Source organism: Bos taurus, chromosome 4 (assembly GCF_002263795.3).
Source record: "Bos taurus isolate L1 Dominette 01449 registration number 42190680 breed Hereford chromosome 4, ARS-UCD2.0, whole genome shotgun sequence".
Classification (NCBI taxonomy): domain Eukaryota; kingdom Metazoa; phylum Chordata; class Mammalia; order Artiodactyla; family Bovidae; genus Bos; species Bos taurus.
Genome location: NC_037331.1, coordinates 76,242,384 through 76,256,452, shown reverse-complemented (window position 1 = coordinate 76,256,452; position 14,069 = coordinate 76,242,384). Strand labels below are relative to the sequence as shown.

General features: G+C 49.7%; 1 protein-coding gene across 1 annotated transcript in view; it reads left to right on the top strand.

The window, feature by feature from the left end:
• ADCY1 (adenylate cyclase 1) overlaps nucleotides 1-14,069 on the top strand; it is a 99,668-nt gene that overhangs the window by 17,304 nt on the left and 68,295 nt on the right. Inside the window, 1 exon segment of the mRNA NM_174229.2 lies at nucleotides 10,772-10,890. Within this exon segment, the coding sequence (NP_776654.1) occupies nucleotides 10,772-10,890 (119 nt within the window).

The window sequence follows — 14,069 nt, the reverse complement described above, 5'->3', positions numbered from 1 at the left end:
TGTCTTCATTTCTTTTCTTACTCTTGCCACCTTTCCTACAGATTACCTAGCTTCCACCCTTAAAACGTGTTTAAATGCTTGATGCGCCCTCTGTCTCTCGAGTGGGTCCTGCCTGTCAATGGTGAGGGTGCTGGCCGCACATGTGGGTTCTGCAGATGTGTTTCTCCCCCTATGCCCACATTCCTGCCCTGGGAACACAGTGGCTGAGCAACCTCTCTTGCTCTCATGGAGCAGTTGCGAGCCCAGCCTCTGCTGCTGTTCATATGTGACTTCTCTGCAGCTCTGAGAGCAAGGGTTTATTTTCTCAGTCCTACAGCTGAGGAAACCCAGATTAGTGGAGGCTCAGAGACACGTCTGAGTTCTAATAGCAGGCCTGATGTTCTTAAGCAGGAAATCTACAAAATGGTAAATGTCACCCAGTCCTGTCAACCCAGCTAAACGCTCCGTATTTTCAAGTCTTTGTCCTTATGCACATTCTCTCCCCATGTCATTGTCATTTTGGTGTATACACAATTTTATTTCTGCATTTTGACTTATTTCCCATAGGTGTATCCAGCCGGTGCTCTAAAGGTAATGGAAAACAGCTGCTGCTTCCTGTGTGCGTGTATGGCATCTGACATTTGGATACTTAAAAATGTTTCTTTTTCATAAGCATCTTTATTCATATAGACTTGAAATATCTTTGGTTATATCCTCAGGAGTGCAAATGGGATGTTCTTTCTCTCTCTGGGTCCTGGGCATTTTCCAAAACATGTTGTGCTTCATTTTATCTTTATAAGTAATAATTAGTTACACTGGGCTCTGGGGAGCAGTGGTTGAGTGGGGTCCTGGGGCCAACAGAGCCAGCTTCACAGGGAACCTGTCAGAAATAGAGATTCTCAGGCCTACCCAGTCCCGTGGGTGGGGTGGGCCCAGCGTTCGGGGTTCTGGTGTGTATTCCCACTGTTGCTCGTGACGCACTTTTTCCCTCCCTCCCCTTTTCCCTGCTTCCTGTTAGAACGTGGTTCCTCCCATTTATTCAGATGCTGGTTACTAGCCGTGGCCGCTTCTCCACGTGTGCTTACCATTTGTATTTCTGTGTGGAGTGTGTGTTCTAATCCTTTGCCTGCTCATGCTCTGACTTTCCTGTGGGTTTGAACGAGCCTCTCACTAGAGAAAGGCTGGTGCTTCATCTGAAGGGATCCCCGTGTTGCCCAAGCCTGTTCCTCTAGCTCTGCTTTTCTTTGTGTAAAAACTCAATCTTTCATGTTTTCCAATGTATCAGTCATCTTCCTTGGTGGTTTCATCTATTGCTGCAGAGCTGAGCACACGGAATGTGGAAGTGAGTGAGGACGGGTCATCCCCATGAGTTCCCCTGGCTGGTCCTGCGAGGAGGCGAGGCAGCATCCTGACTTGTTCTGTTTCCGATTGCACCGGCAGGTGGTATCACAGGACAGCTGTCTCCCTGGGCAGCCTTGTACCCAGCACTCAGGTTACTCCCTGCCTCTGGTTTGCCTGACTGTTTTTAGCTCAGGGAGCCTTGTCTCTTTGGGTGGCAGAAGGGAAACCCTCGAGCTCACATGGGGCTCAGGCACCCCTTCGGGGCTCTCAAGCACCCGTAGGCACTTGAGACATCAAAGCCTGCCTGGGGACCGCCTGGCTGGGCCAGGGGAGCCTGCATGTGGCCAGCCACCTCTGCTCAACTCATGCCTCTGTGTCAGTGTGAAAACCGCAGCCCTCTGAGTTGCAGGTGAGGGGTGCCCCAACCATACGGGCTTGTCATCTGTCTGTGTTTTCATGTCTCAGCTCGAGTCGCAGAGCATTCCAGTTCCATAGCTGCTTCTAGAGTCTTCTCCAGGCCCTGACCCCATCAGGCGGCACCCAGGGTGATGTGGGGGGACGTTGGTGGGTGCAGCCTAGTTTTGTGAAGGCGATGCTGGGGGTGCACCCCAGTTCTGGAGGGGTTACTGGGGTATCTGGCTCCAGAGTGACCCCCGTGTGACGGCAGGTATGCCCCTATCAGCCTCTGCAGGAGGTGGGGTGACTCTGCGCTGGGGCTGGAGGGGTGGGAGTGGGGTCCTTGAACGAGGCTGAGTTGGGGAGGAGCTTGAGCGCAGAGGCCGAGCTGGAGAGGGAGGCTGGGCTTTGCACTTTGTGGAAGGACGTGCATGTACATGTGACCATGTGCATGTGACGTGGGGCCTCTGATGTGTTCGAGCAGGTCAGACAGTGGGTCAGATGCAGGTTTGGGGGGGTCGGTGTGGAGGCAGGACTTGGAGGCAGGTCAGGGCAGATACTCTAGATGTTGGTGGGTTGTTCTTTCCTTTCTTCCAGGGTGAGTATCCTCCTGGAGCTATCGCGGTTGGAGGCTTTGAGAGGTAGGCAGGAGAAGGTTGTGCTTCGTGGCTTGAAGCAGATGTTTCTCCTGAGCCCCAGGAGATGTCTTCTCCCTGGGATGTGCCCACTCTGCATAAATCTGCCACCAACATTGTTCTTGCCTATGTTGATTGGTTACTTTTTATTGAAGTGTAGTTGGTTTATAGGGGCTTCCCTGGTTGGCTCAGTGATGAAGAATCGCCAGCTAATTCAAGAGACATGGGTTTGATCCCTGGTCTAGGAAGATCCACTGGAGAAGGAAATGGCAACCCACTGCAGTATTCTTGCCTGGAGAATTCTGTGGACACAGGAACCTGGCAGGCTACAGTCCATAGGGTCGCAAAGAGTTGGACACGACTTAGCGACTAAGTGCACATACTGGTTTACAATACTGTGTTATAAATAGTTTCAGCAAAGTGATTTAGTTGTGCAGGTTTCAGGGTGCACTTCATCACAGCCCTTGGGGAGAGCCTCTGACTGTCGTAGGGAAGGATGCCACCGTGAGCTCTCACCACTCACCTGCTCTCAACCCGGAAGGACCCGTGGGCATTCCATGCCTGTAATCACTGATTTTTAAGACAACCCTGAGAAGAAGGTGATAATTGCTCCAGTAATCAGGAACATCCCCTCACCTCCTACACTGTTTAGAACTAATTAGCCCTGCGGTTGCTGTTTTGAAAGGAAATCCATCTGCTTTGTCTACAAAATCTGAGTTTGTATTTATCTCCTGCCCTCCTTCCTGCACATGTGGGCAGGCATGGTCTCCCAGACTCGTCTCCCAGATGAGTCTCCCAGAGCAAGGCCTCCTCTGACGTTTTCACCAGTGGGAATGTTTGAAGTGGTCGGTTCCCCTCAATGCAGCCCGCAGGAGCAGAGGGGCTGGAGAGGATGGGCACGGGGCCCATCTGCTTCACTGGGCACACTCTCGTTCTGGAAGGTTCTCTGCTGTGCTTTGAAGTAGCTACCTGAGTTGTCAGTGTCCCCGAGGCTGACTCCTATAAGAGAGACTTGTGTATGCTTAAGTGACCCCCCCGCCCCCGGAATCAGAACAGACAGTGGCCCCTGCACAGAGCTGCCCAACTCTGTCCTGTCCTAGTCTTGGCAGAACAGATGAATGAGCTTGATCTGAAAGGGTTCTTTCCTCTAGGTTCTTAGATCTTTAATTTTAGGTCTCTGTGTCCGTAGCTGAGCATGTAAGAACCTTGTTCTGTTTTATAAATCTGAGAACTGGGGCTGGCTTGAAGAATTTAAATGATGTGGGAAGGATAATAAGGCGAGTCACAAAGTAGCTAGTGACTAAGTGAGAACAGCAGAGGCCACAGCCCAGAATCCCCCCAAACCAGCCGTGGCCCACTTTCTCCTTTTATAGCCCATGTCTCCTCAGCCATTGAAAAGGCTCACACAGAGGTTTTGGGTTAAAATATTCCAAAGGGCTGTGAAAGGGCCTTTTTAATAGGTCTCTTTCAGTTTCAGACAAAAGTTGGTTCTTTGAAACAGAAAAGCCTTAGAGAGACTGACCAAGAAGAAAGAGCAGACACAAGATGATTAGGGACGGGAATACACAAGCCACAGAGATAAAGCTGGGTTAAAGAGAGATAAGAGGGAAATACTTAGAGGTTTTTAAATTTTTTTTTGCCAGAATATTTGAAAACTTAGACAAAATGGACAAATTCCCAGAAAGGTGTTAGTTACTAAAATTGATTCTAGAAGAAAAAGAAAGCCTGAAACATCCTATGATCATTAAAACGATTGACTCAGTACTGAAAAGCTTGCCCCAAAGTCATCATCAGACCCCAGTGGTTCTACAGCTGAGTCATAGAAACTTCTGAGGAAAACGTTGTTCCAAGCTGATCATCCATAGGACAGAAACTCCTTGTGAGAGTGCAGGGTAACCTTGCTCATGATTTTGGAGGACGGAGCCAGAATTGCAGAATCTCAGAAATGCAGGTCAGACAGATGCACAGGGGAGCAGCTTCTGCCCCCCTAGTTCTGCATTCATGACTGGTATCTGCCCTGAGGCCCTTTGCCTCTTGGTGCCAAGTGGGTTGGGAGAGGCCCAGCTGGAATTTCTGTGGGGGGTGGTCATCCTTGACCCAGCACATCTGAATGCTTGGCCTATGGCTCCAGGGACCCTGGGATGGAGGGAACCTGGTCTCAGCCAAATGTGGGACTGCATGGGAGACAGCAGCAGTTGGCTCCTGTGGGGAGGCCCAACTGGAGGATGGGGGGGGTCTGAGAAGCATGCTACATGGGGGAGGGGTGTGCCTTGGAAGAAATATAGAAATATTTGATTGGGGCTTTGAAGGTTATGTAGGAGTTTGCCAGGTAGAGGCTGGGAGATGGGGAGCAGTAGGTGGCTTTCACTCAGTAAATGGGGGGTGGGGTGGGGCACCCAGTGGGGTATTCCAGTCAGGGCAGGCAGATTGGTAAGCTGCAGCTTTGTCATCCTTCAGCTTGGAGAGAGCTGGGGCAGAGTTGGACAACCTGCTTCACTGAGTGGGGGTAGGGAGCAGACAGAGACCACTTGGGGGCCTCATGTGATCACAGCTCCCCACTGCGGTCTAACCCTGAGGTCTGAGCCTGTCAGAGCTGGGGAGCATAGGGAAGGGAGTGAGAGACCTCTGAAGGTCACCCCTTAGCTCCTTGGGGCCTCCTCCCTACTGCTCCCTACAGCCTGGCCAAGAAGCCTGGGCTTGCAAGGTCTGACTCTTGAGATCAGTGTCCTTGCCCTGACTGCAGCGGCCACCACTCCAAAGTCCCTAACATGCCTCAAATGCCATTGTTAGGTCATAATTCCAGAATTGCATGCAATTGTTTGCAATGTGTACTCAGTTTGTCATTCTAACAAGATAAATGAAACTTTGACAATTTTGATTTCCCATTGTGTGAAGAAATCTATCAAGAGAAAGCAAATTTCTTTTAAAGTGATATAGGATGGATTTTTAAACAGATCTGACTCATTCACAGCACCTTTAGAAACCACCATAGATGTTATTTATTTTTAATTAAAAAAACCTATTGATCTGTAGTTTACATACTGCTGCTGCTGCTGCTAAAGTCGCTTCAGTCGTGTCCGACTCTGTGTGAGCCCATAGACGGCAGCCCACCAGGCTCCGCCGTCCCTGGGATTCTCCAGGCAAGAACACTGGAGTGGGTTGCTATTTCCTTCTCCAGTGCATGAAAGTGAAGAGTGAACGTGAAGTCGCTCAGTCGTGTCCAACTCCTAGCGACCCCATGGACTGCAGCCCACCAGGACCCTCCGTCCATGGGATTTTCCAGGCAAGAGTACTGGAGTGGGTTGCCATTGCCTTCTTCAGTTTACATACTATTAAGTTCAATTTAAAGTTCAAAACAACTAAATGACTTTTCTGATATTTTGGGTGTGTAACCATTATAATAATCTGTTTTTTGAAAATTTTCAATCACCCCAGAAAGAAAGCTGTACCCATTAGTGGTCACTTCTTATTCTAGACACTGTTAATCTGTGTTCTGTCTCTATGGTTTTGCCTGCTCAGGAAGTTTCTTATAAATGGAATCATATGTATGTGGCCTTTGGTGTCTGGCTTCTTTAACTTTGCATACTGTTCTCAAGGTGTATCTGTGTTGTAGCATTGGTCAGTGCTTCATGCCTTGTTATGGCTGAATAGTATTCTACTGTGTGGATGGACCTCACTGTTTATCCATTCATCTATTGATGGATGTCTGGGTTGTTTCTACTCTTCTGTTGTTTTTCCAGTCTATTTTCTCTGTTTTTCAGTTTGGTCAATTTCTACTGTTCTGTCTTCAAGGTTCACTAAACTTTCCTTGGTCCCCTCCATTCTGATGTTCCCATTTGTTGAGCTTCTTATTTCAGGTTTTTCTTTTTAGTTTTAAAATTTCCATTTGATTCTTTTTTTATTTTTTTGTTTTGTTTTGTTTGTTTATTTTATTATTTTTGTATCTTTTATTTGTTTGCTGAGAGTTTCTGTTTTTTCACTTTTGCAAGCATATTTGTAGTTGTTCATTGAATCATTCTTAGGATAACGGCTTTAAAATCTTGTTAGTTATTCTGATTATTGTCATTTGGTGTTGGAGTCTGTTGATAACCTTTGTTCATTTGTTGAGATTGTTTTGGTTCTTTGTATGATGAGTGATTTCTGATTGGAACCTGGACAACTGGGGTATTGTGTGTGGGACTCTGTGTCTTATTTGAACTTATTTCTATGACTTCATTTGGTAGGGGAAAGTGGAGACCACCACTTCAATACTTCCTTCTTGAGGTACAAGTCGAGGTTCCATACTGAGCCTCTGTTGGGACTTATGGTGGTGGGGGTACCTCCTTACTGCTGTGCAGGAGGGAGTTCTGGCTTCTGACTTGGAGGGAGGAGCAGGAAAGCCCTTGGCTCTGCTGATGCAGTGGGGCAGGGTTGGTGGGGTGCACTGGGTGTTACCAGCTGGTGGCGAGCACAGGCAGAGTTCCCTGCATGGCTTCTCTGCACCCCAGCCTGGGGAGGATGGAGCTTTGCTGATTTTTTGGAGTGGTTTGCCTGGAGTGGGACAATTATTGTATAGCAGTTTCCATCTCCTGAGGCTACCCCTGTCCTGATCTTTTAGTCAGAGAGGGTCGAATTTGTTGGAGCTTACTGCTGTGCCTGTTGACATTTCTGGGGCACCCACCTTCCAGCACCCAGTCTGGGGTATGTAAGGCAAAAAGAAAGTCCAGGCCCTTACCTGCAGACCATCCCTTGCACAGAGGTTTCTGCCTCCTTCCCTCTGCCTTTAAGAGCCTTCAGATGACTGTTTTATATGTAATGTCCAGGACTTTTTGTGTACTTAGTGGGGGAATAGGAAAAAGTGCTTTTCCATCTTTTCAGAAACAGTCTTCATAATTGTTGTTTAAATATCTAATGTTTATTAAGGTTAATATATTAAGTCACATTTTGATAATCAAGATAAAATTGAGGTTTTTATATAGCCTTCATAGAATGCTGGGATATTTTGTATGATTCATATTTATAAATTTGTCCCTTTGATTTCTGGCTTTGTGTCTTATTTCACTAGTTAGAACTCATCATGTAGCTGTCTGCTTCTAATGTAATGTTTATTGCTGCCTGAGGCTTGAGGGCTGGGTTTGGAATTGGATGTGGATTTCAGGTATAATCTTTATGATGTCAGCCAGCTAAGTTGTTTGCTGCTTTTTGTTTTTAATCAGGGACGGGCACTTGATCTTTTCAGATGGCTGGCTGCTTTGCTCCCTGTGGGCGAGGTTGTGTACTTTCAAGTCTTGATTATTAATGTGTGTTGGCTTCAGGCACTATCACTAATCTTGTGGATGGAGTTAATGCTCAGCCCTTGGTCAGAAATATAGCCTGCTATTAGGAACTTCATATGACAGTGGCTTATGCAGTGAGATAACTCTTTCTCTTACATACGTATTGCAGGCCTGGCACTTTATGGCCAGTGATGCAGATCTGACCCATGCAATCCTCACAACACAGTCTCCATCTAGTTAAATGGTCTGCCATTGGTAGCGTGTAGCTTTCCTCCTCCTGAACTAAGACGGTTGGTACAGATCCAGCCATCATGACTGTATCCCCAGCAACAGAAGGAGGGAAGAAGAACAAACTGCCTTTAGGGAATATTCCAGAAATTTCCACTTGATTCTTCAGCTCCTATCTCCTTGGCCACATCTAGTTGAACAGGAGGCTGGACAATACAGCTTTCATTCCAGGTTTTCAAGTCCCCTGATGAGAATGAGGGGCTAGATTGTGGTGCTAGTGGTGGAGAAGGGATCCTGGGACAGTGCTAACCCAGCCATCTGTCTCGGCACCCCACGCTGCGCTGGGTGTGCACCCCTGGGCTGCAGTAGCACCTGGCCTAACCCTCCGTACCTGCCCCCTGATTTCCTCTTGAAGTCCCGGGCTAGTCAGCGTCCCTCTGCTTTTTCAGTCCTTCCCTCCTGGTGGCTGCCCTGGTTTCCTTATTCTAACTCCAAGTCGTGCAGGACAGCTGAGGTGATGGAGAGACCGAGAGAGGGGAGGGCTCTCCTCAGCAGGACACCGATGGGGAGGCTCAGGGAGAGTGGTCGGTTCTGGGGCTGTGAGACGGTGAAGGAAGGCGTGAGGCGGGCACTGGGGAGGACAATTTCCCTTGCTTGATTTGACTTGGGTGACACCCGAGTGCTTTTCCAAGAGCAGGTGACAGATTTAAAAGACGCAGGAGACAGAAGAGCAAAGCCGTGAAGAGCTGTCATCGGAAGTGCTGGGAGGTGTGATACAAGATAGGGACCCCTGTGGGTCAGCGAGGGCCTGAGGTGTTTGTCCCCTTCTCAGAACACCCTGCTGAGGAGGTTGGTGTGGTTATCACCCTGATAGACAGGGTGGGATTGAGACAGAGCTTAACTAATGGCCCTGGAAGAGGCAGAGTCGGGATGGGAGGCCAGGCAGCTGTCCTGCAGGCCCTGGGACTCTTCTCCCTGAGACCCCCCTGCATGGGGCTCTGGGGTGCACCCTGAGCCCCTAGACTGGCAGGTGGCCTGAGGGGCCTGGGCTTGTAGACGCCCCTGATGTGGGGCAGCAGAGAGGGCTCTGCGTGTTCCCAGGGCCCTTCCAGGGTGGCCTGCCTTGTCATCGAGCTGCTTATGTTTTCCCACCTTGCCTCAGGGCAGGGCAGTGACAATCTCTGGAAGCTTCCAGGTGGTCCTTTGATGGTGGCCCAAGTGAGCCCCCTGCCGAGTACTCTCTGGGACCGCAGGCTCGTCTGCAGAGGCTCCTGTCCACGGGTGGTGCTCAGGCTTGTCCCCAGAGGCCCCGCTGCTAAGGAAGGGATGATCAGGTCCTGTCTACACTCAGTTTACACACCAGCTCCCACGCCCTGGGCACTGGGACTTTCTGTCCCCGAGGCTGCTCTCACATGCTCACTTAGACTGGTACTTCCATCTTGGAGGGGCCTCTCCCGCTGTGCTGTGCTCTTGCAATGTTCCTCCTGAGTGTGGGGGTCTGTCCAGCCTCGAGCCATGTGGGGGCCACAGTGGGTCCCACCACCCCACATAGACCAGGCCTGGTTCTCCTGGGGGCACATACTGAGCTCCACCTGGTGCCGGGTGGGGCTGGGCCTGGCCTCCATCCAAAGTGTATGTGGGGATGTGTCACCTGGGGAGACTCTTCCTATGCATCAGATACATTCTCCCATCTTAAAATAACTTTATGATCTGGAGCCAAGGGGGTAAAGCCCTCACACCCCTACCCCAGGCCCCTGAGGCCATTTCCTGGAGGTGGCAGTGCTTTTGGTGACTCTTGTCACTGCTGCTGCTGTGATTGCCCTCCAGAGGATGTCACGTGGGGGAGCAGCTGCTCCCAGGCAGAGATGTGGTCTCATACTGCGGGGTAGACCTGGGGTCTACGAGGGTCTCAGGTCCTGGGGACTGCACCTGGCCACCTGGTCTAAGTGGGAGATGCCAGAAATCCACGTGGCCCCTTCTGAGCCTCCTCCATTGAGCAGACTGAGGGCCCAGGGGCTGTGGGCCCAGCCGGGTTGGGGGGTGCTACTGGAGAGAGAGTGAGGGAGGGACTACTGCCCCCTCCCTGCCCCACGTCCACCCCTGTAAGTAGGAAGTCTTACTTGATTGCAGGCAGGATCTAAATTCTGCACTTTTATTTTCTTTCCAAAGCAGAGTGTGTGTGGTTGGCGAGGGGCTCTGAAAGGGACAAAGGGAGGAGTGGGGGTCTCACCCCAGGTTTCTAGAACATGGTTTCTCAGACACGGTGTGACCGGTGGGGTTGAGGCCAGGGAAGGATCCGTCATGAGGAGGAGAGATGGGGACTGGAGAAGGAAACCAAGGTCCAGAAAGGGTGACAGAGCCCCCGGGGGCAGCGTGGCTCCTGTGGCTTATTAGCCCAGGCATTCGGTCCATACTCTTGGGGGTGGAGAACCTTTGACTCCTGCAGGTCTGGGAGTGATCAGAAGACAAGACCAGGAGAATATGCCACATTGTATCCAAAGTCACTTATCTCTGTGGAACATGGGCTCCTGTCTGTTGATGGGCATGGGCAGCCCACCTTGAGGTCCCTCTTGAGGCTGTGTTGGGTGGTGGTGTGGGGAGTGAGGCTGGACAGGCCTGGTTGGAGGCAGCGGTGTCTCCTCCCTGTGACCCCCACTCGTTGGAGCTGGGGCACATGGTGAGCTCTCCCCAGCAAGCTTGCCCAGTGCTCTGGGAATGAGTTACCTGTGTGGTGACAGTCCAGGCCTGGGCACAACCCACCAAGGCTCTGGGGCTGGGCAGGGACCATGCGGCTGAACCATGTGCTGGCTGTGTGTGAGGAGGCTCTGGGGCCCCTCGTGGAGGGCAGCTCCTTGGCACCAAGGTCACTGGATTGGGCATGTCCAGGAATCACAGGGAGGAGCTGCTGTGTCACAGGAGCCTGTCTCTTCTGTCCAGGAGCGGCTGCTCATGAGCCTCCTGCCTCGGAATGTTGCCATGGAGATGAAGGAGGACTTCCTGAAGCCCCCTGAGAGGATTTTCCACAAGATTTACATCCAGCGGCATGACAACGTGAGGTAGAGCTGGCGCTAGTTTGGCCCTGTGATGGGCCTGGGGAGCTGAGGTGGGAGGTGATGGAGGTGTGGGAGGGGTGATCGGGGAGGCGGAAGTGATGGAGGAGGTGGGAGATGGTGGAAGTGGAGATAATGTTGTAGGTGGGGAGTGATGGAGGAGGTGCGAGAAGGTGGAGGAGAAGGAGGTAATGGCAGAGGAGGGTGATGATGGTGGAGGTGGAAAAGATGGTGGATGTAGTGGTAGAGGTGGGAGGTGATGGTGAAGGTGGAGGTGATGGAGGGGGAAGCGGTGATGGCAGAGGTGAGCAGAGGACCCTGATTTTGGGGAAGGAGGGAGCAGGTGTGGGTCAGGAGCCCAGGTGAGCACTTGCCCAGCATGGAAGCAGTTCCCACAAGCGGTGTGGGTGGGCTTCTCGGGTGATGCATTTCACAGTAGCTATTTCTCATTTCTTCACCTTCTGTTTCCTGTATTGTCTGGAGAGCATGGGAACTCTGTCCCTTAGCCAGACTTGGGCAGTGGCCGTTGAACTGGGAATTTGCCTGTATCAGGTTAATAACTGAGCATTGTTCTAGTTCGTGCTGGGCTCTGGGGTAGGTGTTTCTTTTACTCTGTTTATCTCTTGGCAGCCCCAGGAGGTAGAGATGGTTATTCCCATTTTATAGGTGAGGAAACCGAGCCCTTGGAATGAACCAACTTTCCCTGGACACTCTAAAGTTTGCTAATTTGTTTTTAAAGATTCTGTTAAAATGTAATTTATTATATTAAATCATGCATTGCCTTTAAAGGTACTTAGAATAGCAGTGTTTCCTGTCTGGGGTAATACTTGACAAAAGTGTCAGGTAGGAAATGATGGTTTGAAGGACCCACGCACTCTCTCTCCTTGTGGTCTTTGCTGGTTTTCTTGGGTGTTGGTGTCAGGCCTCCCTGCCCACTGAGCCCCTGTGGACACAAAAGGATAAGAAATTCCTCTTTCTGTCTGTGTCGAGTGCTGCAGACTGGGTCCCCACGAGCTGGTGCTTGTTTGTCTGAATGAGCCAAGGCCCACTGCTGCCAGCCCGTCCTTGTCAGGGTCCAAGCGCTCCTGTGTGTGGGCTGGTGTGGCTAACAGCTGTCTGGTGAGTGCACTCACTCCCACTGTTATGTCTCTTGATAAGGACCAGTTTTGTCTTCCTACAGAAGATGGTGAAGCCAAATGGGATTAAGGCCTGATATGTGAGGCCAACGTTCAAGCCCAGTCAGGAAAGGTCACTTGGTTCTGTTTAATATCATCACACCCTTGATATCCATGAGCACTGTCACCTCTACTTTATAGATGAGGAACTTGAGCTTCAGCAAAGTGAGGTGAGTGTGCAGGACTCCCTGGCCAGTGAGTGATAGGGCTGAAGCTAGTCTAGGATTGGCTGATGCTGATGTCTGCCTAGACCTTTCCACTTTGCACATTACCTTTTGTTACTGGGTAAGAACTCGATTTAGTGACCAAATGCCCTGCTGAGAAGACCAGACTACCACAATAATCCAGGGCACACCTTGCCAGGGCAGAGCATCTGCATACATCAAGGAAAGCATCAGACATCAGGGGTCTTCTGGGGCTGCAGGTAGAGGTGGGCACGTGCACGGAGCACCCAAGTGCCTTTCTCTTCCTCTCCTCTCCTATAATGGTAATACAGATGTGACAAGTTACTGCTCCCCTTTGCTGCTGAAAAATCTCTGTCCAAGTCTTATGATGGGCTTCCCTGATAGCTCAGCTGGTAAAGAATCTGCCTGCAATGCAGGAGACCCCGGTTCGATTCCTGGGTGAGGAAGATCCGCTGGAGAAGGGATAAGCTACCCACTCCAGTATTCTTGGGCTTCCCTTGTGGCTCAGCTGGTAAAGAATCCGCCTGCAATGTGGGAGACCTGGGTTCGATCTCTGTTTTGGGAAGATCCCCTGGAGGAGGGCATGGCAACCCACTCCAGAATTCCTGCCTGGAGAATCCCCATGGACAGAGGTGCCTGGTGAGCTACAGTCCATGGGGTCGCAAAGGGTTGGACACGACTGAGCGACTAAGCACGTGTCCTGTGGTGGGCCAGTGTGCTTGGTGCAGGCAGGACAGCCCTGAGACAGGAGAGGAAGCTGAGGTTCGCTGTCACAGATAGTGCCAGCTACACCATAGCCCTCCTGGCTACCCTCCATCAGGATTCAGTGACATCTTTCTACAGCCCAAATATGGACATCTCATTGGGCTGTCTACAGTCCTGTTATGTCCAAGCCCAGTATGGCCTGGCTGAGTGTTGAAAGCATGTCCCAACATTCACATACACACCATTGTCAAAGATTGAGAAATTTATTTGCTCCGAACATCTAAGAAAATTTCTGTCTAGTCATTAACTGAACACTATACCAAGTTAACGAAGCGAAGTCTTTAGTAGTGTCACGTAACAAAGAATACAGACTTTATAGAATTAGTTCAGAAAAGTCACTAAAGAAGCAATAGTATAAACAGTAACAGCAACAAACCCTGAGGGGGATATGTTTTTCAGAGTTGCCGTGTTATATTACCCAGTTCTCAATAAAAACATATGAAACAAGCTAAAAACAGGAATGCATGGCTTACATAAGAGTATATTTAAAAAGAGGTCAATAGAAACTATCCCAGAGGAAGGCCAGACATTGAACTTATTTGGCAGTACCTTTAAAATCAGCTATCGTAGATGTGTTCAAAGAACAAACCATGTCTAAGAAACTAAAAGAAAATATGAGAGTGATTTCTCATCAAATAAAGAATACCAATAAAAAAGTAAAAATTATGTAAATGAACAACTGAATAGAAATTTCAAAAGTGAAAAATAAAATGAAAAATTCATCTGGGGCTTAACAGCAGATTTGAGCAGACTGAAGAAAGAATCAGTGAATTTCAAGATAAGTCATTTGAAATTATCTAGTCTGAAGAACAGAATGAAGAAAAGGATGAGGAAAAATGAACAGAGAACCGAGGGACACCATCAAACGTAGCAACACACTCATGATGAGAGTCTGAGCAAAGAGAAAAAGGGGAAGAAAAATTGAAAAAAACAGTGGCCCCAAATGTCCCAAATTTGGTGAAGAACACTTAACTACATCAGAGAAGCTCAAATAAGATAAACTCAAAGAGAACCACAGCTGCACGCATCATAATCCAACTGTCAAAAGCCAAAGACATGG